This window comes from Saccopteryx leptura, chromosome 6 (genome assembly GCF_036850995.1).
Source record: "Saccopteryx leptura isolate mSacLep1 chromosome 6, mSacLep1_pri_phased_curated, whole genome shotgun sequence".
NCBI classification, from domain to species: domain Eukaryota; kingdom Metazoa; phylum Chordata; class Mammalia; order Chiroptera; family Emballonuridae; genus Saccopteryx; species Saccopteryx leptura.
In genome coordinates, this window is record NC_089508.1 from 174,414,165 (window position 1) to 174,441,136 (window position 26,972).

Below are 26,972 nucleotides of genomic sequence, written 5' to 3' on the forward strand. Positions count from 1 at the left end.
TATAAAAGCTCCGTTTTCTGCTCAGAAAATATGCTAAAAAGGGAAGCCAGCAATTCTGTATTTCGGAAGGGGGCTTGAGATACGCAGGGACAAAACCGCGCCATGTTAGCGGCCTCCTTTGCCCTGGTTTTCGGGATTTCTTTGTTAACTTTGCTCTCTGTACACATTTCATGAAGGAGCCCTGGAAGTGTTTCTCAGTGCTCGTGTTCTATTTTCCCGCTCCTCAGCATTGCAGTCATTAGTTTTGTTTGCAGTTAGGAACAGTTAAAGAGCAGGGGTAGAAAATGGCCGTGCCCACTCCAGTCAATTGGCTATGCAAAGGACTCGGAGCTCAATCCAGGTTCAACAGAGAAGAGTATAAATACGCACTTAGTAATATGCTTTCTGCAGAAGCCAGAGGAGAAAATGGTACACGTGGGCTGTGTATTCAACATTCCCAGTTTAGAAGATTCTGGGGACTCACCCTTAGTTTAATCACCCTCAGAGCTCCTAGAAGTCTCAGTTTCTAGATGTCTCTAGAAGCACCTCCAGGATAATGCGTAACGTACACGGGTTGTTGTATATAGCTCTCGCGGAATTACATTTTAAAATATGTGGCTCTTGAACGGCAGGTTGTGGTTCTTGAACTGCAGACAGAAAGTACCATATGATGACTCTGATGCCTCCCGATAGAGAGCCCCCAAAAGGGACTGGGCAAAGAGGGCAGGGCTTCCTGCAGAGGAATGTCAAAGTAAGGGGCACAGTGGCAAGCCAGCAACAGCAAGATATTTTGGTGCAAATGCCCTCAGGGCCTGCCCTCCTCATCCAGTGGAGTTGCCTGCCTAAGACCAGCTCTGCTTTTAAGATTACATTCAACAGAAGGTGCATTTAGGCTCCCTGAGGAGGAGAGCAGCATTTCTGAATGAGAGAGAAATGCAGAGCAAAATGCACAACTATTTGCTTTGATTTTCCAACCACACGTGCATGGCTATCGTAATTTTCACAACCTGAAGAAAGAGCCGAGAGGAGAAGGGCACATCACCAGCTGTTCTCAGCTCGGATGAAGTACCTGTAAGTAGAGGGGAACCTGTACCTCAGTCCACTGGAGTGACGTGAGGCAGCAGCCCTGTGACTGCAGAGAGAACATGCTAAGGGGTCCACCAGCAGCCCTTTCCACCCTCCCCCTGTCTCTTCTAGGCAGACTGGCCCCTAACGACTCTGCAACGCCAGCAGACACCAGGCAGCTTCTGAATGGTTGCCAGAGGTGCAGCGCCCACCTTCTGGCTTATTGAAAATGCCCTTCCAGACTCCTCTGTTCAGACCGGTTCTATTGGCAACGTTAAGACCAGTTGAAAAAGGTCCCAGGTCTTTGCCCTCCGCTTCACAACCCTTTACCTCCCTTGTCTCTCCCATCTTCATGACGTCCCTGGAAGGATATTCTGAGGCCACCATGACAGCGATGAAGCCATGGGGACAACGTGGGTGGCAGGAAGGGCCCTGAACCAGGAAGCAGGAGAGCTGTCTTCCAAGTTCAGCTGGGTCCCGGCTCTCTGGTGACCTGGTATCCTCTCTGGTGACACTGAAATCATTCAGCTCTTCCACAGACTTCCTTTTTTTTTTTTTTTTTTACTTATTTCAATGAGGGGGTGGGAGAGACAGCCCCTCTGTCTCAACTGGCTCTAAGAATTCTAAGCATGTAATTTTTTTCCCTGTGGTCTAACCCACATCTTTCTGGTTCTAATGTATACTTATTCCCATGCTTCTGCCTTCAGTGAGGTTTGCGAGGAGGGAGTTATCTTGGTCAAAATAATAATGACTGCTTTTATATCAGCTTGGACTCAAGACAGGTCCCTGCCTCTCCCACAGCCAATCAGCTTCCAGAGAGTGTGCCCTGGTCCAGGCCAAGGACTCGGGATAATAAGGCAAGACTGGCCCTCAACAAACTCCCTTCGGTCTCTCCCGGGGGTGGGGAGGAACTAGTCATGAAAACGAAAACAAAAATAAAACCCAACATTCTGACCGTAAGATCAGCTGTTGGAACTGATTCCTTTTCCAGGTCTTTGTTAAGTACCTAGATTCACGAGAATATACTACTGAAAGAAGGCTTAGCGGTTAATGATACCTACTTCCCTGTACTTTAGAGCTGGGGTGGCCAAACCAGAGTGGGCAGGGATCAGTCACACAGCCGCTTGGCAGCAGAGGCTGGGCCGACCCCAGCCCAGGGCTCCTCCTCCTGCTCCAGGCCTGTTGTGTGGCCCAGGGGGCCTTTGCTTGTACACACTGACCTCTGGGACCTTCCACTTCCAGTCATGGCCACTGTCTATTAATTTTGCCTTCTAGACTCATCTCCTGAAATAGTCACACACTAGGGAGCCCACAGTAGGCTGGGTAAGTCCCAGTGACATACAGTCCTTAGCACTCAGGGTTGGAGGTTCAGGTCTCTGCTGCCCTGACCACTGGCCTTTGGGTCACACATGAGGAGAGGCCCTGTGGTTCAGTTTGTGTTAGAGCTGGAATTTCTGTGAGTGGGGCCAGTAGGCCCAGGACCAGCTACCTGAAGGGCTAGAATGCTAGGGAATCAAGTTCTAAAAATAATAGTGCCTGACCAAGTGGTGGCACAGTGGATAGAGTGTTGAAGGACCCAGGTTCATAACCCCGAGGTCACCAGCTTGAGCATGGGCTCACCAGCTTCAGCACAGAGTTGCTGGCTTGAGCACGGGATCATAAACATGACCCCATGGTCGCTGGTTTGAGCCCAAAGGTTGCTGGCTTGAAGCCCAAGGTCACTGGCTCAAGCAAGGGGTCACTCACTCTGCTGTAGCTCCCCCCCCCCAGGTCAAGGCACATATGAGAAAGCAATCAATGAACAACTAAAGTGCCACAACAAAGAATTGATGCTTCTCATCTCTCTCTCTTCCTGTCTATCTGTCCTTCTGTCTCTATCTGCCCCTCTCTCCAACTCTCTCTGTCTCTGTCAAAAAGTAATAATAATAATAATAATAAAATAAAAATAATGGTAATACCAGTTATGATGTGTTAAGGGCTTACTGTGTACAAGATTCTGAATGTACTTCACATGTTTGATCTCATTGAATCCTAAATATATCACTCTGAGTTAGCTAGTTTTTTTAATTGTGCTTTATAAATGGAGAAGCTGAGCTTCAGAAATGCTAAAAAAAAAAAGAGTCTTTCCAAAATTATACAGCTAGTGAGCGGTGGTGACACTGGAACTGCACCCTACACGGACTTGCTACCTCCCTCTGTGCACATAACCACCCGGCTCTGAAGCCTGCAAGGGCCCAGCCCAGGGGAGACACCAGAGCTGTGGCCCAGTCGGCAGCAGGCAGCACACGGTCTTGGGTGATATCCATACACGCCTACCCCTCACCCTGCTCTAATTTCCCGAGCAGCAGAGTAGAGACACTCAGCCGCCTGCCCTCTGCCCCCTGCCTGACATCCAGGGAGCTATTTAGCATATTAATGAGCTCACATCCTGGAAGCCTTTGGCGCTCCAGAAAGGAGGAGGCACTAAGGTGACTATATGTCAGGGCTGGCTGGCAGAGAGACCCAACTCCCCAACTCAGGCTTAGCATCTGGGGGTCATAGAGCCTTTGAGAATAGGGTTTAAAATAAGCTTTTGACTTTTTCCCAGAAAAATGCACACATAGACATACACATATATTTGCATGACCAGGAGGTGGGGGCACCACAGACACTCCTGGAAGCCTGTCCCAGGACCTCAGGTGAAGAATACGGGCCCTAAATGGTGTTCTTCTCTCTCGGTCTTAGTGTTCACACTGTCGGCCAACGATCAAGAATGTCAACATGAAGGCATGCCTAGCACTTTGCTAGATGAGGTCTAGAATGGGGTGAGCAATAGGTGTGTAAGTCAGACCCTGCCTTTTGGACTCCAGACCCAATCTTGAAGGGAAGGCAAGTTCCTGAGAAATAATAGCTACAAAGGTGTGGATGATGAGCTATATCAGAGCTGGGCTCTCGGCGCCATGGACAGTCAGAGCAGAATGCCATGACTGAGGACTGTGGATGTCAGCAAGGCTCCCTCTAGGAAGGGAACTGGGGCTTTAAAGGGGGTGACCATGTCATTTATCATTTAACCTGGGACACCTAAGAGTGAAAGGGAGAGCTACTACCAATTACTCCAAAACAAGACATGGAGACTGGAACTCTCCCAAGCAAACTGAGACTAAAGGGAGGGTGCATTTGAACAAAGAGTGGATTAGGCTTTGGAAGGTCTGGGTGGGGATGCAAACGAGACCAGCAGGAGACTAGAGGGAGGGTACTAGCCGGACCAGGACCGTGGGCCTCACACTCAGCCTGTTAGGGAGCTAGGGAGAGGAGAACTGGGTTCTGACCGTGGCTCCATCAAGCATGGCCTGGGAGATCTTAGACTTATTGTTCAACTTTCCTGGCATCGATTTTCTCATCTAATAAGTGAACATAATGCTCTGAATACGGCTTCCCTCACTGGCTTGGCACACACTCAAGAAAGGGGGGTATGAGCTTTTCTGAACCTCAGAGCATCTGCATGAGGTCATTAAAGCAAGATCATTCTTCTCATCATTCAGGTGGGAAAGTGAAAGCTGAGGGGTCCCGAGACTCACCCTGGGACCTAGCCCTGATTTCCCTTAGGAAAGATCACTTAGGAGAGATCGAAAGAACACATTCACTTGAAGGCAGCCAGGAAAAGGCTACAGAAGCCCTGGGCCAAAGCAGCTCTGCGCCTCCCCAGGGATGGGGTGGAGAAGTCATCAGTGTTGGTTCCTAAAGTAGTAGAAACAGGAACCAGCTCTCTCCTGGCACCAGGCAGGAAAGAAATTATGTGCCCTGACCAGATAGCTCAGTTGGTTAGAGCTATCAACCCAAAATGCAGAGGTTGCTGGTTCGATCCCCAGTCGGGGCACATACAGGAACAGATTGATGTCCCTGTCTCTCTCCCTCTCCCTTCCTCTCTCTAAAATTATTAAAATTAAGAAAATTATGCTGCAGCATCTCACGGGTGGCCGCACCCAATACCTTTTACAGAAAAGTCAATGTTAATTCTCCATCTCTCACAGAAGGAGGATGGCGACGGGAGGTCCAGGAGGCGGAATCTGAGGGGAAACTGGGTCTCCGTCAGTCTGACCCCAGTCACTCCAGGGCGCTGGGGGAGGGGGATGAGAGCCCAGAGGCTCAGCCTTGATGGACAGGAAGCATTTCCCAGGTACCCCTAAAGCAGGTGTCTCTTAGAAGCTTCTTCCTCTATGAGTTCTGACTGTACACATACATGGTTTGGGGCTGGGTCATTTCCTTCACCGTTCCTGTTCTGCCATCGTGGAAGGGTCATTCTAGACTGTCTCCTTCCCCTGGGCTTTCATTTATCTCAAAAAGTGTACAAGTCATGGCCTCCCTAACTAGCCAGTAAGAGCCTTCAGCTGCCTCAAGCTTCTTGTGACTTACTGTGAATCCTGAACCCAAGTGCCACAACCTCTGAATCTCAATAAGCCTATCTGTAAAAGGGGCAGAGTAACCTCTGCTCTTGCTACTCACTGGCTTTCTCTGAACATCACAGAAGAAGTTGTTGTGAAAACACTGGGACAATGCAAAGGGCCCGCAGGTCACTAGAACGTTTGCCAATAACAGGGTTTTTTGGAAACTGAGAAAGGCATGTAAACCTGATAGTGACAAGACCGTCATTTTTGCTGAAAGAGTTCCCTGCTCTGAGATGACAACTTACCGGACCCCAGGCTTCAACGTGACATCTCCTATTTTCCATACCTCTTACTCACTCTACAGAGCACAGCAGTAGTATCATCATCCTGCAGGTGATATACACTACGCAGTGAGCACTTAGGTCCCAGACAACACGCTGCACATTCCCATTCTTTGAGGGGCAAACCAAGAAACAGGTAGGCTCAGGGATTTGCTCAGGGACACGGAGTTAGGAATTAAGAGCCTAGTCTGGGAAAGGACCCACTGGAATGGTAGGTGGCAGCAGCGGGCATGCACAACATGCTACTTTGCACATTTATGTCACCCGCTCAGAGCCTAGTACAGTATTGTCATCCACCGTTTGAGAGGCCACTTGATATTTTAAGTGAAGATACCAGAAATATATCAAAAGCTCTGGATTTTAGGTCTGCCTCTGACCCTTACAAGTCATCAAAAGGAGCAAATCACTTGACCTACACAAGTTTTGGTTTTCCCTGTGTAAGTGAAGGTTATAATCTCTAAATGGCACACCTCGGGGGGTTTCCTGTGAATAGAGGCGAAGTCTTATGTGTGAAAGTACTGTATGGAATACTTGGAAATTAGCGCTAATATTATACTAATATCACTATTAGTAGTCATAGTAACAGTTGGCCTTTGCTGAATACTTACCAAGCATTGATCACAAAATATATCTCATTTCATCCTTAAACTAACCTTAAGACATCATTAACTCTAACGGGTCCCATGCAACAAATGAGGAATCAGTCGTACAGACATCATGCAATTTGCCGTAGTAATATGCCACTGCTAACTGGCATGAGCCTTGAGACTGGGGCCAAAATGTGATGCCTATTTGGATTATTAATGACATTTCAGAGTGTTTGGGAAAACTAGTTCTACTCTCCAATCATCTGTACACCTATCCAGCTCTGCTTTTCCAACTGAGTCACTTACACTGGTACTTAACAACCCCTGCCCCTGAATGAATGGGAAAACTAAGAATGGGCAGGAGGTGGACATGGTGAGAGGAAGGTGAGGTTGCTGACAGATTGAAATTGCTTCCTTGTTCTTCCTCTTGTAGCAGGACTTTTGTTTTCTCCCCGTAAAGCAAAGCCAGCCTAGACTTTTCTGGAGGGAGGATTTCTCCAGGTTTCACCTGAGAAAGTGAAGAGCTTGCTGGGTAATGTGTTCAGCACTCTGGACCTGTTGTGGTCTCCCCACTGAGAATTCAAACCAGAAGGTGACGCGGGGGTCACCCTCAGCCTCAGAGCAGACACACACACACACACACACACACACACACACACACACACACACCAACTATTCTCATACCTTCTGAAGCCAGGGGAGTCGGTCACCATCAGAGAAAGATAAAACCTTGCCAGGCTTCCTTTTGAAGAGGAAGGAAACAGAGCTGAGTCATAGGGCCAGGTTTGTATTGGTTACAGCTAGCGACTCGCCTCCCTGGCCTGAGGCCAGACTGATCTAAGAACACACAGCCAGTCTCCTTTGTACCTGAGCCAATGATATGCCGCTAGAGTCATCCTCAACTTGAGGGTGGAGTTGGGTGAGATTGATAGGTTACCTCCAAGGCAGCTGGCTCGGCCCAAGAGGGCTTGGATCCCCCCATGTTGACCACTGGAGCCTCCCTATGAGCTTGAAGATATGAGGCCGTGAAAATTTAATCTGACTCATTTGTGGAGAAGAAATCTCATACTTTGGGGTTCCAACACAAATTTTGCTTTAACCAACGGAGACCTGCTTCAAGCCCTGCCTGCTCCCCTCTTAACAGAAAGGGTTTCCTCGGGTGCTTTTAACTTTTCATAGCACTTTCATTCGCTGTGTCATTTAAGGCAGTGGTCTTCACCCTTTTTACACTCAGGGACCAGTGAAAATAGGAGGATTATTTCAGGGGCCGCTAATGCAGAAATCACCCTGAGCATATGTGATTTCGACTAAGATCACTGGGTCTATTTATTATCAGGATGGCTAACGCTTTCGCAGACCGGCATGAAATTTCTGGTAGACCGGTTGATATTGATTTAAGGTACATAGGGCAGGAATTTTAGAAACTGGAGGCTTAGACAGGTGAATTGCCTAAGGTCATTCAGCTGTTCAGAGGAAAACTGGGGTTAAACTTCAGTCTCCCAATTTCGGGTCTTTGGTTTCCTGAGTATTTTATTCCCGGGCCTCTCAGAGGACTGAGAAACCGAACCCCGGCATAGCCTGGGGCGCCATTAGGCTGGATTCTGGTCTCGGACTTCCCTGCCTTTCCAGGGAGCACACCAGTCCCTCTCCTTAGCAGACCCCCTCCCTCCCTTTCTTCATGTGAGGGTGTGTGTATGAGAAGTGGGGGGCGGTGCTCATGCGCCTGCGTTTGATTGGAGATGGCACAGAGACGTCTTATTACGGTGTACTTTGATCATTGCTGTTGTTAGCCTAAAGCAATGGGTAAAAAAAAAAAAAAAAGTTTTCAGAATGAATCTCAATTTGTTAGGAAAGAGAACTGTGGTCTAATAATGATGCCTAATATGGGCAAGTGTATAGCAAGTTTTTTAGTATGTATGCTACTCCAAGACCTCGTCCTGTGTAACACTCTGGGGCTTTGGATTTTAACTTCAGCAGAAAAAGCCAACAAACACGGAGTGCAGCCTGTGAGTTCACTGTGCGCCACTTGGCTCTGTTTTCCAGGTGCGGTTTGAAGGCTTAACGGGAAACGTGCAGTTTAATGAGAAGGGACGCCGGACCAACTACACCCTCCACGTGATTGAAATGAAGCATGACGGCATCCGGAAGGTACGTGGCCCTTGGCTTCCCCGCTCGGCCCCCGCCCCCGCAGGGAGGAAAGAGAACTAAGCACAGGCTCAGCCGGAACAGAGGGCCTGGTGAGCCCCCCTTCCCTTGCCTGGATCTTTTCAGGGAGTCAGGAAATAAGAATTCTAGACTCAGCTCTGCCCCTAACCAGCCAGAACCCTGGGCAAGTCAGTTCTCTCTGAGAATAGATTCCTTCATCTGCAAAATGGAGATAAAGATCTCAACCTTGGTCTTGGGGGGCTTGAGAAGATCCAAGAGATGGTCGAGAACTTGGAAAATATGAAGCAGTAGGCGTGTATAAAATGCTATTGCTGTTTCTGAGAGATCGTGAAGAACTTGACAACGAGGACGACGGATGAGGTTAACCATCTGTCCTCATCCACACTCAGTCACCTTTACCCATTTTCCATCCGAGAGTAGGAATGAAAACTCTATGTGTGTATGCACGCAATATATAACATATATGGATATTAAAATGTTTAGACTAGCATTCAAATCCTTGGAAAAAAGCATTCAGAATTTTATCAGACCCAATGTGCTCTGGGCTCTGCCACTGTCTCTGACCTTGACCCTTGACACTCACTTCCTCTCTCCGCTTCAGGCATTTTGATCAATTTTCACTTTCTTGACTATACCATGTTCCTTCCTCCCTGCATACATGGCCCCTGTGCCTAGGCCAGGATTTAAATCTCTGCTTCTTTACTCTTTACTAGGCGTATGGCCTTAAACAAATTATTTCACGGCCCTGGACCTCAGTTACATCACCTCCCAAAGGATGGTGATACCCCTTACTTCACCAGGTTGCTGTCAGGAGTTAGACAAAAACAATGCCTGCTGCCCCCATGGCCTGTAGTGAAGGATTCTCAAAAGGTACCCCTGGAGTATAATGGCCATTCAGCCCGCGTTATTGGTTGGTTGGTTGGGTTGGTTGGTTGGTTTTAACTCCATTCGTTAAACCACAGGGATATTCTGGTCAGCCTTGAGTTTGGGTAAGCCAGGCTGTGTAGGCCCGTGGAATGGATAAATCAGCAAACAGAAATAAGAGTAACCTTAAAATCCACAAGCAAATGGCTGTGCTTTATTTTTCCAACATCCTTTCCAATGACTAAATCCTTTCTTAGAATGTGGGCTTGAACACCGTCTGTTTACAGAAGATCTGAATTTCAGAAAATCAATTCCTCCACATCTGTGGCTCCAGGCCTTTTCTCAGATTCAAGGGTGACCTAGTTGTACTGGCTTCAGTGAGCAGCACAGGGCCTTACCTGTGCAGGTAATAAAGAGGAGCTGCTGCCCCTTGATCCAGGGCCGCGGGCACACCCTCCTGATCTTCAGGCCGTGTCCTGCCCACTGGCATGCCAATGTGCCCTCCAGGCATCTGGGTCCACTCTGACACCCCGTGAAATGAGCATGCGCTAAGCATCCATCCATGACACATTAGGAGCTTCCAAGGCCAGACGTGACACTGGCTGACCTCAAGCTCGTCCTCAGGAAATCCCATTCAGAGATTCCGTTTCACTGTGGGGAACTAATGTGTAGAGATCTCTAGCCAAACAAAATACCTTGTAAATTCAGGTGGAACCACAAATTCTAATAAATGGCTGCCAAAGGAGAAGTGTAGGAAAAATTCTCCAAGCTCTTTTATCAAGGGACCAGCATGATTGATTTCACCACCTCTGCCCTGGTCCTGGAGCTATTTTTGGACTGGAGTGGAGACATCTACTTCTCATTTCAACTTGATTTGAGTCCTTCTGCCTTGCCCCAGGTTTGTTATTCTTAGTTCTGATCCCATGTATAACTGTAAAGGAAAGACTAAAGTGACACAAAGTCCTTGCTGATGTCAAAAGTACAGGGGGTCCTCAAGTTACAACCGTCTGAACATACAGTATTTTGAGTTTACAAAGCTCACTCCCATAAAAACTTAAAAATTGCGACATGAGTGTTTTGGCTTATGTCATTAGCATCGTACTTATGGGCTACATGCTGAACTAGTCTGGCTGTGTGCAGGGGAAGAAAACGCAGTCCAGTGTACAGTCAGGGTACTTATGTCCCTTCCTTTTCTGTGGCTTCGTTGTTTCTATGTTCTAGATTATGACCTTACCCGTGTGTTTGGATAAGTAAGTGACTTAGGCTAGGGTGTGTTTCGACTTACACCAAAATTCAGGTTATATCACTGTCACAGTAATGAAACTGTGTCGTAACCCAAGCACACCCTGCATTTTAAAGTCCCAAATAATTCACAACCCTCCATTCCAAATGTCCTTTGGAAGATTTTCTTTAAACCTTTGCTTCCGAACTTTAGACATACCACATCCTGTTGTAGCTCTAAGACACAGCTTCAAACCAACCACCTTTCTCCATCACCACTGGTGACCCCAGAGCCCAAGCCACCTACACACCTGCCTCATTCAAAGCCTCCTTACCAGCCACTAGACTTGCTGTCTATGTTCCTTCCCCTCCATAAGAGGATCCTATTTTTTTTCCCATCATGAGTGGGGATAATAACTTTCAAATATGCATCCTCTATGGCTCCTCTGCTTCAAACTCTTCACTAGCTTCCTACGGCAGGTAAAATGTAAGGTAACTCCTCACCATGACCTTGAGAACCCTAAACGCTGCTGCCCTGTTCCCCAGCGCATTGGGTCACCGCTCCACTCACATCTTCCTGTTTCTCTACCAGCCACTCCCCACCACTGTATTCCCACGTGCCTTCTTTCTCCTTGTCCTGCCCATCTCAGCTCAGGTGAGGTCACTTTGGAGAGACCAATCCAGACCAAGCTATCGAAAGTAGTCTCCACCCACCCAGCATGGTCGAAAGATGCCATTTTGTTATTCTTTTCATAGTCCTTATTTCTTCTGATCAGGTTCTTGTCGGTTCACTGACCGAGATCGGGGTTAGCGAACCTCAACCCGCAAACTGAATTCAGCCCACGGCCTGTTTCTGTCCTGCCCGTGAGCGAATGGTTTTACATTTTCAAACAGTTGAAATAAGTCAAAAGATGATTATTTCATGATGTAAAAATTATATGAAATTAAAATATTACTGTCCATAAATAAAGTTAGGTGTGTTTTTGGTGGGGTTTTTTTTAACACAGCCAAACACTTGTTTGTTTATATATTATCTACGGCTGCTTCTGCACAGCCCCAGCCAAGAGGAGTAGTTGCAACAGAGACTGTGTAACCCGCAAAGCCCGCAGTATTTACTGTCCGGCTCTTTGCAGATAACATGTGCAGACTTCTGGTCTGCATATATATCTCTTTCCTCTCCTCCTCTCCACCTCCTTCATATTAAAATGTCTAAAAAGCAGAGACTACATGTTTAAAAGCAAGACTAAAATGTCTACAAGCAGATGTCTAAAAGCAGAGACCACAGGTATGTTATTTATTATATCCCTAGTAACCGTATTCAAAATAAGTGGTTGTTTATTAAATGAATGGGCAGTTTTTTTTAATGTTGCTGGGCAACCAGGGAACATAATACTCTGGCCCATATTTTCATAACTCTGCCAGAAAGCAAGAAAAACTAACTGCTGGCAAATGTAATGAAAGAACACCTTAAGCAGACCTCAAAGTCACACATAAACTGATTAAATTCAAATCCTTTCATTGTCTAGCTCAAATAACCCCAGGTGCAGTTATAGCAATACTCTAAAACCTCAGCTATAGAATGCTATCAAAGTTTAATTCTTGTTCACCTGGTGACTAGTTTGGGGCTGAGAGCTCTGGTTAAGACTCAGGTGTATGCAGGTTGCACTGTCTGCTTGGGCTTTCTGGCTATCAGCACCCAGCTAACAGATGGGGAGGGAAATAGCGAAGCTGTACCAGGGCTTTGGGAGAGTCGGGCTCAGAGAGAAGTGCATCCCTGCTGTTGCACTGGCCAGAACCCAGTCACCCGGCCACCTAGGTGCAAGGCAGGCTGGGAAATGCAACTGCTGGCTTGGTAGCCACTTTCACCAACACTTCCACGCCATGAAAGGTGAACAAGAATCTTGGTGGTCATCTAGTTGTCTTTGCCACAATAGGAAACTTACTTTTTTTAGAATGTATTATAATGGACTTACTTTTGGAGGTCGGGGGCTGTGACTTCAAAGGCAGCCCGGAGACACAAATGTGTAAACTTGATTTAACGACTGTGCAAGGCACATCAACTGAATTGAACTGTTCTGCAATTATCTCCTTTTACGATTTCTTTCCTTTAAAAAAAAAAATCTGATCTATCATCTAGACTTATTTCCCACATTCAAAGAATCTTTAGAGGTAGAAGGAAAACAAGAGATTCAACATTATAACCGGCCCCAGGAGAAGAATTCTCACCGTCAGAATTATTTAAATCCTCTCCTGAATGAACAGTGGGCCCCAATCTTTACCAAACTACTCATTCTGATTACTTTGAGAGAGAATCGAAGTTCCTGCCAATTCTCCTTAGAGAATCAGAGTGCTGTGTGACAACCCACCCATTTCTCTAAGTAACAAGAAATTGCTCTCTCGCCTCCAAAGTGCAGTATCTCTTCAAAAATCACTGCCAATCTTCTTTTTATCCAACGGTGGGACCAGATTTCTCAGCCTGCTAGCTTAGGTCAGCTGCTAGCTGGGCCTCAGCCTCACCTTGCTTTTCTGAATGGTAATATATTTTTATTCCCCTACAAAAGGGTGAGGAGTAAAATAAACTTGTTTATAACATTGAACTAATCCTCTGGCTTTGGATATCGAGGGGCTGTATCTAGGCCAAGCTATCTAATAATTTTTATAGGTCCCCACTTAACATCGGCGTTATGATACTAGTCTTCAAGAACCACTATACTCTTTTTTTTTTTAGTTAAAACTATTTAATTAAAATAATTTTTTTCAATTATAGTTTGCATTCAATATTATTTTATATTGGTTTCAGGTGTACAGCATAAGTGGTTAGACAACCATATACTTTACAAAGTGTTCGCCCCAATATGCCCAGTACCCACCTGGCACCGTACATAGTATGACAACATTACTGACTGTGTTTCCTATGCTGTACTTTACATCCCCGAGACTATCTCATAACTTCCCATTTGTACTTCTTAATCCCTTCATCTTTTTCACCCAGTCCCCTCCCCTGTGGCAACCATCAGTCTGTTCTCTGTATCTATGAATCTATTTCTGTTTTGTTGTTCATTTATATTGTTGTTTAAATTCCACATCTCAGTGAAATTATATGCTACTTGTCTTTCTCTAACTGACTTATTTCACTCAGCACACTGCCCTCTAGGGAAAGACCACTTCCTTAAAAATTAAAGTCTCCTAAGCCATTGGAAATCAGCCTGTACAGATTTATCTCGGCTTTTTCTTCCTCCTTTCTTTTATCAAAATAAGTTGATAGTTTAGAGCACAGTTTTGTGGTTTGGGGACCACTTATCTTAGGACTTTAAGCATGTAAAGAGGGTTACATTGTCATATGTGTTTGAAAAATGCTCCACCATATATACATCTAATGGTGACTGATAATGTTCAATAGAAAATTGAAACTGAAATGCCCTGCAGTATAGAAGCCGGCTAGCCTTCAATCAGGCGTCACCGTACAATCAGGCATCATTTTCTAGTCGACTGACAACTGAATATGAACCACACACTGTGCTCACTGTTGTACATGCATTTGGTCCTCACGGCAGCCCCACGAGAGGGTAGAATTGTTGCATCCACTCTGCAAAGCAGGGACTGAGGCCCACGGCAGTCAAGCAAGAAGCTCCATGTCCTGCAGGTGGTAATTAGCAAAGTCTGCCTTTTACACTAGATCCCTCTGATACCAAAGATCAGCCTCTTGACCATCCCGTTTCCACTTTTTAAAATAATACCAGTTAATACGTTGTAGGTCAGGGGTCCCCAAACTATGGCCCGCGGGCCGCATGCAGCCCCCTGAGGCCATTTATCCGGCCCCCACCGCACTTCCGGAAGGGGCACCTCTTTCATTGGTGGTCAGTGAGATGCATCTGCATCCTGTGCTCCTGGAGTACTGTATGTGGCGGCACCACAAAGTGTGGCATCGCTCACGTACAGTACTACTTCTGTTTTGGTTTTTTACTTTAAAATAAGGTATGTGCAGTGTTTATAGGGATTTGTTCATAGTTTTTTTTATAGTCCAGCCCTCCAACAGTCTGAGGGACAGTGAACTGACCCCCTGTATAAAAAGTTTGGGGACCCCTGCTGTAGATGTTAGAGAAATTAGTTGCATGTTACAAGACGCTATTTCCTCTCTATGGATCATTGTACAGTTTGAACAGGAACCGCTAAACCTGTGACTAATCATGAAAAAAGAAGAAGAAGGAAGAAAGGGAGAGAAAGAAGAAAAAGGGGGAAAAGGCAAAGAGAAAGAAATGGGGGTGGGAGGAGAATGACATTTATAACGTCCAGAACTTCTCCTACTTTTGCACTGATGATGTGAAGTAATCTTACCTTGGAGGTCCATGACCTAGCTTCTAGGCTCCATCACTAATTTGCTATCTAATCTATTTAATAAGTTAGATGATTTGATCTCCCCAACTCAAGTTTTCTCAGCTGTAAAATAGAGAATATAATCCCAAACCTGCCTATGCTACTTACATTAGTATGTGGAACAAGAGAATTAAATGTTGTAAATACTTTGGAACGTTTTAAAAATGTGCATCACGATATACTGCAATAGTGGTTCAAAACATTTACTTTTCAGCTAGAGGGCTCCGCGTGATGATGGGCCTGTAAGGGGAATTCCAGCATGGGGAATATGTAGACAGGAGGCAGTGCTGACTGTTGAAGGGAAGATGGGAAACCCTGAGCTTCCTCCTGGCCCCTGGACTGTCGCCCTCCTCTCCTGAAAGGGGGAGGGGCTCCACAGATGCCTGAGCGTTCCCACAAGCACCAGCCCAGCCAAGGGAGGGAGCCCAAACAGCACTGTGGTCTCAAGCAAGTGCCCCGGTCTCTGCGCCTCTGTGTTTCTCTCTGTAAAAGGAAGGGGTTGGACAAAATGATTGTTCAGGCTTCTCCTAGCTCTGAAATGCTGGACATCTAAGTGTCTGGTTCTTATGTCCCCAGAGAGAAATGTCTCCTTCTATGCTGACTAGAAGTGCCCCCCACAGACTACCTTGTGCTCATGCCTACACTGCAGGTTAATCTTGACCCAGTGTCCTGAGAAACAGTCTCCACATTCAAGCCTCGGAGCTGCCTCAGCACCTGTGTGGTTGGTCAGCTGTCTCCATGTTGGATGCACTTAACCACTCAATAAACATCCCTTATGTTGCTTCCCGGGAAAGAATATGTGTGCTAAGAAAGGGACCCTAAATGACTAGGGTCCACAAGGAGCTCGCAGCATCACGGAGAAGTGGGGACAGACCCGCAAACAGCTGGACCACAGGGCCAGTGGGAGCCTTCACGAGGCAGCCAAGCATTGGCCAGCAGCTCCCTGGCACTGGGTAGGGCCTGGCCCCGCAGTCCGCCTTCCTGGCTCAGATCCTGGCTCCATGACACTCCTGTGGCCCTGGAAAAGATCCCTCACTTCTTCACATCTCAGTTCCTTCACACTTAAAATGAGAATGATAACTGTTCCACTTCATAGATTTTTGTGAGGATGAAAGGGGTTAAAACATTAAAAGCACTTAAAAGAGGGCCTGAAACACAATAAGCATTCAATAAACGCGGACTAATATGATTTCCAGCCCAGGGCCAAGCCTGCTCTTAGCAAGAACCACCCCGTGGTGAAAAGCTGCCTCTGGAGACAGTCCACCCCGTGCCAGGCCAAGCTCAGCCTCTTCCCAGCGGCCTCACCTTGGGCAAGCTCAAAACACATAGCCTCTGAAAAAGCAAGACTATAACCGATGTTGGCAATTATCACTGTTGTTGCTAATGGCAATGATATTGCAGGGAGAATGGATCATTTTCAACTGAAGGGACTGGGAATGACATCACAGTGAAAGTGACCTTTGACTTGACCATTGGCATGTGCCTGGGTTTTTGTGAACCTGACCTGAGATCTGGCTGAGGGTAGACCTGCTCACCCCTCTGCTCATGGACCTTGAGTTTTCCTTCCTTTTTCTCTTTACATCTACCACCAGCAGAATGACCACAGAACAGTCTGAAGACATATGTAGACAGACAGAAACAGAGATGGTGTGTGTGTGTGTGTGTGTGTGTGTGTGTGTGTACGCACGCGTGCATGCTAACCATACCATTTCGCTCTTCTCAAGCCTTCCATGATTCCCTGTGGCCTTCAAGATAAAGTCTACACTGTTTCACCCAGCCTTCAAATCCCCCTGTCACCTAGACCCAAGTGCCCTCTGCACTAACCCTGTCTTCCACCCTGGACCCACTGACCTTACAAAGCTGGGAGGACTCTCACATCTTGGCTCATATTCTCTCTGATCTAAAAGGGTTTGGGCTCAACCCGTTCATCCCTTATGACCTTCAGCCTTGCCTGCTCCTTCTCCCTCTCCCTAGCATAGGTTCCCACACGTGGCTTCTGCTTCTCTGAGCCCCCTGTGCTTTGGCTACCTGAGCCACTCACATCTTACTTCTGGAGTCACACGTATGTGTGTCAAGTCTTCCAAAGGAGACTGGAGGAGTTGTCACAAGAAAAACCATGTCTTAGACTTTTTTGTGTCTCTCTCAACCCTGCCATAAATACCACCCATGTTTTTGCTAGGAGCCTTGCACACAGTAGGGATCCAATAAATATTTTTTTTTCAAACACCTTGGAAAATGAGTCAGTATAAATAGCCTACTGTTTTTAAAAAGATAATATTGGCCAATAATAGTTTTAGGCATGACCATATGCTCAGCATTATACTAGTTTATAATTGGAAATAAGAGAAGTAAAAAAGGGATAAAATAACCATCACCTAGGATGTTGAATCTAGATGGAAAAATACAGTATCTAAAAATAAATAAATAAATAAATAAATAAAAGCAAAAGGAATGTAATGTTTAATCATATGATTCCAACTACAATTCAGCGTGAGCTCAGGTAGAGAAGGGTTAATTGGCATGGGAGAAAGAAGGGTTTGGCCTTGTGAACAACCATAGGGAATTAAATTTCCAAAGCCCTGGCTTGCATATACAAAACAGTTAAGCTGTGCGAACACTTACACCCTCACTGCTCAGAAGGGGCATTTTCCAGGCTTAGCCCATCGTGGTGCGGATTTTATAGGGGCGGGGCTGGGAGGACCTGGAGAGTAGCTAGCCTCTTGTTTTTATCTACCAATACTTAGAGCCTGGTGTGTCCAGTACTGTATGGTGTGATGCCAAGGTCCTTGCTCTCCGGTCTGGTGTCAGCTGAGTGACCCAGAGTAGGCCAGTCCCAAGGATCCTGGCTCAACTTATGTCACCACCTTCTTCTTATTAACAGATTGGTTACTGGAATGAAGATGACAAGTTTGTCCCTGCAGCCACGGATGCTCAAGCCGGGGGGGATAATTCAAGCGTCCAGAATAGAACGTACATCGTCACTACAATCCTAGTGAGTGCTCACTCCTTCATCGAGGCTGTCTGGGATGCAAGCTAGAGCCACACAAAGGTTTTCTCCAGGAGGGAAAGCTGGTCATTCTTGCTAACACCGTAACATAGGTAGAAAGAGGGGGTGAAAAGGGGAATTTCCTGGAAGTCAGAGGTACTTTTTTCCACTCTGACTCTGCCATGATTTCACTTTATGTCTTTGGACAAGTCACTTAGCTTCCTTCAAGCCACAGTTGCTCTACATATAAAACATAAGGATAAGACTCAACTGTGTTGGTTTCAGACTTCACCCTCCCTCAGTAGAAGCCATTTTCAAAGAAAGTTTCCCAAAGTCTAGCACCTAAAGTGGGTATTGGAGAAGCTGCCATGATTTACAATGATTGATCATGAGAAGCCCAGAACTTATTTAGGATCCACATCCCAACACAGTTCCCCCAGAGGTACCACCAAAAACTACAAAAACTCCTGGCACATAGTTTGAAAAGCTGTGCACCACATCTCAATGGTGAAGCATTCTTATTCTAACCTTTCGCTTTATTTACCACAGTAGTTATGTAATGGGGGAGCAGAAATGCAGGAAGTGGAATTAGGGGCTAGAGAGCCTTCCCCAAAGTTAACCAATGTTGGGGACATCCTGCTTGCCACTCCGAAGTCCTTCCTACCCACGAGTGATCATATAACCCACATTCACCGTCTCCCCATTTCTCCACCAGGAAGATCCGTATGTGATGCTCAAGAAAAATGCCAACCAGTTTGAGGGCAATGACCGCTACGAGGGCTACTGTGTGGAGCTGGCTGCAGAGATCGCCAAGCACGTGGGCTACTCCTACCGTCTTGAGATTGTCAGCGATGGGAAATACGGAGCCCGTGACCCCGACACAAAGGCGTGGAACGGCATGGTGGGAGAGCTGGTCTATGGGGTAAGTTCCCCACAGGGTGGGAAATTCCAGAGCAGAGGCAGAATGTTTGACAGGAAACCATTTGATGGTTGGCTGGCCGTTCCCACAGATGGCTACTAGATGCCATCATTTTATATTTTGTATTGTTACCATTGAAAAGGTAAGGATTCCAGCATCCAGTATCTTAAGACATCTTTTGTTCAGGTTCCTGGTCCAAGCTCCCTCAGACAAACTCAGCTCAGTCTTGTGACCAGGATGAATTGTCACTTCATTTATGGCTCCCATAATATAAAGTCATTTATGGCTCTCTCAGTATAAATTTCTTCCCTGCGTTGGATGCACCCGGATCCAACTTTCTCATCACTTGTCCTAATACTCCTTTCTCCTGCACCTTGCATTTCACCCAAGGCATCCTCTGAGTCACTCTGTCCCCTGCAGTGCTCTCTCCCATTCTGTACCTTCAAAGTCTTATCCCCCTGCTAAAACCTGTATCAAATATTACTTTTTCCAAGGTGTCATTTCTTTCTACCCATAACAGGTAAATATTCCCCTCCTTAACTAATTGCACATTCCCCTATAGAATTTGGTTTCTGCTTTTGTTATACCCTGACTTGTATAACAGTTATCTTTATAATTAGGGTAGATCTACTGCATCTTTATATCACTCACTATACTTGAAATAACTCCATAAACAACTGCCATAAAATCTTCCATTAATTGAAGCAGTTTTGAGAAGCCCCTGAATGCCTGAATTGTCTTTGAGTATTTAGAGAATCATCGAGACATAAAAGATCTAATGATCCCTGTCCCCCAAGGATGTTAACCTTTTATAGGGTAGAAAAGACTGTGAGAGAGGATAGTGAAATATGGCACAGTATCAAAGTTTAGGCAAGAGGCTAACATGAGTTTATCGAGCCCTCAAGAGGGATATGGAACTTGAGAAGTGGCCATATTCAAACAGAGAGAAAGGCAGCCCAGGAATTTCTAAAGTATGAACAGTAAAGTGTTGATGGAAGTAAGTAAGGCATGAGAGAAGAGGGAGAAAACACTGGTGATTTTCGTCAAGGGCTTGGGTGAAGAGCAGTCAAGGAGGAGTGTGATTAAGAAATGACAAGGGGGAGAGAGTGGATGGATTCAGTGGGCACTGGGAGACCATGAAGTCAATTGAGTAGAACAGCAAACAGCCATAGAAGAAGACTCCAGCGGCCACTTGAGAAAAGAGACCCCAGAGCTTCACTCACAGAAACAGAAGAATGCAGACTGGGTCTGAGCTGAAGCGCACACTGAGTCCCAGGCTAATGGAGAGTTCTGCTCAGGATAGAGCCACCACTTAGAAGCTTTTAAAGTCTCGTTATCTCATATCAAGGCAGTCGGAGTCATGAGGGCCATGACAGCCACACGAAAGGAATTCAAAGAACAAAAGAGAAAGAGTAAGGAAAATCTTCCCCAGGAAGCTGGCTTTTGACATGACCTGGGAATATAAATATGAACTGAGGGATGGGATGGGCTTCCACCCTTTCTCCTTCCTCTACCTCCCCTCACTTTGGGATGCTCCACTGATGAAAGAGAGAGACCTGGATGCTTAATGCTGCATCTGGAGGCTGGTTTCCATGGGAACCTCCATCAAGAGTGTAAGGTCATCACCATGGCAACCGCTGTGAACTTCTCACCTTAATCAGCATTCATCTTCATCTTCACCCCATTGTTCCTTTAATAAAAGGCCCGGGATAAGGCAGAACAGTGGTGTGATCATCCTGAGGGCAACCCCCCACGGCAGCCAAGCCGTGGGCCACGGGTCACTGGCTCGTCAGTAACAAAGCTACCTCTGAGTGCCGCAGCCCTCCCCCCTCCCCAGCCTGCCCTCTGCCCAGGACACACTGTATTCTGAAGACTCTGTGATGGGCCCAATTGGATACCCTCCCTTGATTTTCATTTGGCTTTTCTTTTTTGTTCCCTGAAGAAAAATAGAAGAATATGGGGAAGGGTCACTCAGCCACATACAACCAGTGAGGTCAGGAGAAGCTCATGTGGAGACCTCCAGATGGATTTTTCGGTGCCTTCTAAATAGCTAAGTCAACAGAGGTCTCTCGTCCCTTGTGCTCTGTCTTGTGCTTAGCCACTAATGCAGTAGTAGCATTTCAGCATGAAGTCTGTGTCAGGTGCTGTGCTAAATACTTTGTTCACACGATTTCATTTACCAGTCCTAACAACCCCAGAAGGTGGACACAATTATTCCCCACATTTTATACACAAGGACTCCAAGGCCCAGGGAGGTTAGGTAATTTGGCAAAGGACATACAGCTTGTAAAAGCTGAGCTAGGACATGCAGCATGGCTTCCCCACCCCACACTGGGATACACGACCTCAGTGGTAACCACACCATCCAAGCACTGGACTGTAAGGCCAGTATCAACTGGTGGTAAGAACAGCAAGAGCCTCTGCATTCTCCGATGCCACAAGTGGCAAATGAAGCCGCCGTTTCTTACAGGAATAAGGCTCTGTGCCTGACTCGCAAGTGACTTTCTTGCCTGTCCTTTGTCTTAGTGAAGCAGAAAGAGAGAGAACTTCGCAGACAGACACCTGGACTTGCATTCCGACTTTGCCAGCTTACTGACGTCATGACGCCTGCAAGCCATGGACCTCCTTTAAAAAGCAGGAAAAGAGAACCCTCTGTCCCAGGGCTGGGGCGGGGAGTATTCACCTGTGCAGTGGCTGGTTCACAGCAGCTCTCCAACCCTGACAATTTTCTTCTGCCTTTCGCTTTTACTTATTGCATCAAAACTGTTTACTGTTTCCCCCGGGGTTGTTTTTAGACACCACGTATTTTATTTTGGGATCTCAAAATCTGAGATCTGGACCAGCAGCTGCAGTATGCACATCCTCAGGTCTCACCCGAGATCCACTGAATCCGCAAACGCTGCCACCCGCATTTTTAAAAAGCCCTCCACGTGACTCTGAGGCCTGCTCGCGGTCCAGCGCCACTGTGCTGAGATGTCAGTTTCAGTAAGTCACTTTAAGCGCCTGTGAAAGGCTCACATTTTACAGTACTCTCACATACTGGAATTCATTTGACACAAAACAATTCTGTCAAATAGTAAAACAAAACATTATGTCATGCCTCTCGGTTTTTAATGAGGAAATTGATATCCAAAAAGATGACTGTCTCACTGAAGGCTACATGGTCAGCGAGTGGCCGAGCAGAGCAGCCGGCTCCACTTTCCCAGACCAGCTCTGCCCGGAACCAACCCTGCAGGGCTCCAGTAACCACTCAGGTGCCGGAAATGAGCTCCCCAGACAGCCCAGCCAATGGGAAACCTGCTAAAACACTGCCGCTTCACAGAAGCCACCTTCCCCTTCGGGATGTCAGTTTCTTATATGTGGAACGAGGGCAGTGAATTTAGCATCTCCCACCATGTGTGCATCATACAACACGGGTCCCTTTTAATGCCCAGGGATCCACGGGCAATTAATTTTAGAAATACTCTTTTCTACGTCTTCTTCCCGGAAATTCTCAGTGCACGGTCAGTGGTCTTTTGAAGGTTCTGGGAAGTCCTGCCCCAAAGTAACTCATTTACATTCGTGTTTCCCAATGTTTATTTTTATTTTACCCTTATCAGCCTCCTTTCCAGAAATAATGTTCCTTGAAACATCTTGGAACTGCTTGATGAACTAAGCACGAAGGTGATGCGGTTCTGTGATTTTTTTTCTGGTCCACGGTCCACGCTGTTAACTCCCATCAGGAGGCATTGAACAAACCCATCCAGTTCACATTCAGAGCTGGTCACCTTTCACCTCCCCTCCGGGTAACTTGTGCTGGGTCCCTCATTTCCATAACTTTTCTCTCCCAATCCATTTCTATCTATACTCGGTTACAGAGAAAAGAGGAGATCTCTTCTCCCTCGCACCAGCTTGTAAGCGTCTGCAAAAATTAACAAGATGGATGCGGTGGGTGTTATGGGGGAAAAAAAAAAAAAAAAAAAAACCCACAGTTACTATGAAATTTACACCTGACTTCACACTATTTTACGGAAAGTTTCCGTAAGTGAGAACTTTAGTCGTTCCATAGTCAGGCTTTTTATTCCGCTTAATGCAGCCTTTTCTCCATGATCCCAGCCAACGAGAGGAACCAGAGGAACTCTTGAAGCCATGCCAGCTGGCCGTGAGGCAGGGCCCCCTTCTCGCAGCCTGGGTCACCTGCCTCACATCTGGATTGTTGCACGTCATCGTAAGAGAAAGCCACGCATCTCGAACGAACTTGCACAGCATGTCTCTCCTTTCAAAAAGGAGTGTTGTGGCATCTGTCCACGGAACCTTTTGGGTTTCCAGGATCTCTTGATCTTGGGCCAGCAGAGCAGTGGATGTGTGTCGCATCGATGCCAAAGCTGCTGTCATTGGAGAGACAGAGGAGCAGGGCTGGTCATTCCATGTGCTGGAGCCTCAGGTTGCATTTCTTGCAACCCTCTTATGTTTATCTACATGCTGGATTTAAGTTCTAAAAAGAGAATTATTTGTGTATTTCTTAGCCGTCTTCCTGGGGAAAAAAATAGTAGTGATGCCACTTTTCCTTTTATCTGCCAGGCCTTTACTCACAGGGTTCCCTCCTCTTCACACGTGCTCACTGCCAGAGCACTGCTCTGTCGAAACCTACGCTTCCTTCAGTGCCACATTTATATGTCACGTCTTCAGTGCCAAATTTATATGTCACCTCCTGGATGACAAAGCCCCTGAGCTCCCCAGCCAGAGTTAATCCTCCCTGGTCTTCTGTAGCATTTTGTATTTCTTGGATAGCACATATCCAGCCTACTCTGTAGGCTGAAAGGTGTGTGTGTGTGTGTGTGTGTGTGTGTGTGTGTATGTGTATGTGTGTGTGTACACCAGTCTCTCCTACTAGTTTGTAATTCCTTGAGTGTAGGAACCATTGCTTACCTACAGCTTCCAGCCTAAGGGTAACACACAATAAGTGTTCAATAAACATTTATGGAGTTAAATCTGTTTTCACCACCTTGTTAGCCAGGACTACCTCATTGCAGGTAAAAAGAAACTCAGCTCAAAATGGCTTAGGCAAGCAGAAAGTCTGGTTTATGCTCTCAGGGACAACCAGAGGAATATATTGGCACATGGTTCTAGGGAGCCCAGCGTTACCCACTGAATTTAGGGTAGCCCAAAATATTTCATCATGGGTCTGCTTCTGCACCTCTCATTCTGCCTCTCGGAGTTAATGCTCATTAAACGGACTTGAGTCCTTTTCCATCTTCAAATAAAACATCCTGGCCAAACCTGGGGTGTGTGCGTCACCATCTAACCATGTGATCAGCTGCATTTGAACCAGCAGAGAAAGGAGACGTGGCTGCCAGGCAGGCAAAACAACAGGTGTCACAACAGCACCCTTACAGTAAATTAAGGAAGATGTCCCTAACAATTAGAACTGTCAAACAATGGGATAATCTCTCCTAGAAGATACTGAGCTGATCATCCATTTGTCAGAAATATTTTATAAAGAATAGGAAGGGTGGGACTCTTAAGGTTCTTTCTAAGCTCTCATCCTGTAAGACACAAAAGACTATTCTTGAAGAACAAAACAAGAGACGAATGCTGTTGAGCTCAATTACATTTTCCCTTTTCCTTTCTTTCTTTCGTTTTGTTTTGCAGAGAGCGGATGTGGCCGTGGCCCCTTTAACTATCACCTTGGTCCGGGAAGAGGTGATAGACTTCTCCAAGCCATTTATGAGTTTGGGGATCTCCATCATGATAAAAAAGCCACAGAAGTCCAAGCCAGGGGTCTTCTCCTTCCTCGATCCTTTGGCTTATGAGATTTGGATGTGCATCGTGTTTGCCTACATCGGCGTGAGTGTTGTCCTTTTCCTGGTCAGCCGCTTCAGCCCGTATGAATGGCACAGTGAGGAGTTTGAGGAAGGGCGGGACCAGACGACCAGTGACCAATCCAATGAGTTCGGGATATTCAACAGCCTGTGGTTCTCCCTGGGAGCCTTCATGCAGCAAGGATGTGACATATCTCCCAGGTCAGTCGGCTCTTTCCAGCCCCTTTGCTCAGTGCGGCATTTTTCTTGGTAAAAGCAAATACTGAAAAGTGACGGAACAGGAATTACTTGCAGATGTCATTGTACTCGGTGTTTCAGTGGTGCTTGACCATCAACCTTCCATCGCATGCTGTGGACACATCCTGTGTCTGGGCCAGTTCCATCTGCTGTCTGGCTGCTGTGCTCTGTCAACAGTATCAGGCATAATCACAACTCTGATGTTCTCTAGCTGAAGGGGACAGGGACAGGATGGGAGCACTGTATGGTACAGCTAACACTTATGAGCACCTGCCATAGGCCGAGCAAGGTTTTGAGTCCTCCGTGTGCATTTATCTCACTGAATCCTCACGGAAGCCTAAGTGGGGCTCTCGTTATATGACCTGTTATGAATTAGGAACCACAGAAGGGCTGAACATCTTGCCAAGGTTCAACACCACCATCCTGTACTACTGCTGACTGGTGAGGGAGTGGTGAATTATGAGCATGCTCTGTGTGGCCCCGAGCACGTCCCCTGACCCTCGGTTGCATGTGCAAGAGAAAAGTTCTCTTTCTTGGTTCTGAGAAAGACCTTGGAAATAATTCAGTTCTGATGGTGATGATGTAAATTTGTTTCTGGTGGTTAAAAACTGAGGCGCCTCTGACGTCGTATTGAAAGTGCCGGGGTGAGCAATCAGTGAGGTCCCAGCCCCCCGCCTGGAACCAGAGTAGCTCCACTTCTGTGTGTTTTATGTACTGGACGTGCGAGTCCTATTTCTTTTGTGAAAGGATTCGGAAGCAAAGAGAGAAAGGAGGAAGGGTGGGAAGCAGGGGGAGAGAAATTTCAAAACTAGCAATCTACACCATTTCCCACATATATTTACTTCTTCTCTTTGTATGTAATGTTCTTTCAAGTACATGCCGAAATGTTTGTACCACAAATCTCCTCCAAGTTACCTGACCAATAAGCACTGACTCTATTTCCTTTGACGGCAGCATAATGTCCATGAAATCTTTTTCCAGCAGGTGGTCCTTCCCTCACCCCTCACCCAGTTTTGACAGCATGGAAGGGGCTGGAGCTAAGGTTTGGGCTAAGATCTGCACACACTCTCACTTTCTGGGGGCATGAATGCATAGATATGAAGGCCATGTGGGCATGTGCTGGAGACATCTTTACCGCAGATAAGATTATTTTGCATTTGAGCGTCGAGATAAAAACCAATACTCCTAAGTGGCAATGGAATAAAATCTTTCTAAGGAGCTTCCCACAGGAGTCACTTTGCCTGCTGTATAATTTACACAGTCTCATCATCCACCATTATAATTTTGTTTTTCTTTAAATAAGAAGATGGTCGGGGGAGGGGTGCGTGGGAGAGGAGGTGTGAGACTGGATCCTTGGCCAATACTGGCAAACACATGGTGGAGAGTTGATAGAACCAAGCAGGGGAAGGGCTTACTTAGAAATAAACCAGGCCGCTGGATAAACAGGGAGAAGAATGGCTCTTATCTAGTCAGTATTATGTCAAGCCATTAAAACGTGTGTGTGTCTCAGAGGACCCATGGGGTTGATCTTCCTCCATTCTTTCCCTCCTCGGTGGGCTGGTGGGCTGGCCTCAGTCTCCCCACCATTCTTCCAGTGGTCTCAAGTTGGTGGCTGACCACTGAGTCCTCTGCCAGGCATGTTTTTGTGTGACCCTCACAGAGTTTGGCAGTGGTTACTGTGAGCTGAGGGGCAGCCGCCCTCCTTAGCAACCCACACGTGCCCCGCATCACCCCAGCCCCGTCGTTCTGCCTTCGTTACTTTGTGACTCGGCTGGCCCCTGCGAGGGTACTGGCGTTTGTGACCGCTGACTACAAGAGGATTTGCAAACTGTGTGTCCAGGACTCCTGAGGGCTCCACCAGGGTATCTCAGGAACTGGCACCGGGGTGAAGACGTGACTGAGCAGGAACGTAGCCAGCCTCCCTCCTCCCGATCTTTCATAAAACAGCTCCACTCGGGGTGCCTCTGTTCTTTCGCTGGTAAAATGGAAATTCGAATTCCTACCTCAAGTACTGTTGTGAGGTTTAAAAGACATTGATACACATAGACCCTATAACCCCATAACAGAG

The 26,972-nt window shown here is 46.6% G+C and overlaps 1 protein-coding gene across 2 annotated transcripts in view; it reads left to right on the forward strand.

Moving 5' to 3' along the window:
- GRIA1 (glutamate ionotropic receptor AMPA type subunit 1) overlaps window positions 1-26,972 on the forward strand; it is a 315,490-nt gene that overhangs the window by 200,317 nt on the left and 88,201 nt on the right. For both annotated transcript variants that reach the window (XM_066342228.1, XM_066342227.1), the window contains exons 8-11: window positions 8,380-8,484; window positions 17,843-17,953; window positions 18,663-18,869; window positions 24,498-24,868. In XM_066342228.1, coding sequence (XP_066198325.1) covers window positions 8,380-8,484; window positions 17,843-17,953; window positions 18,663-18,869; window positions 24,498-24,868 — 794 coding nt within the window. The remainder of the gene's footprint in view (window positions 1-8,379; window positions 8,485-17,842; window positions 17,954-18,662; window positions 18,870-24,497; window positions 24,869-26,972) is intronic.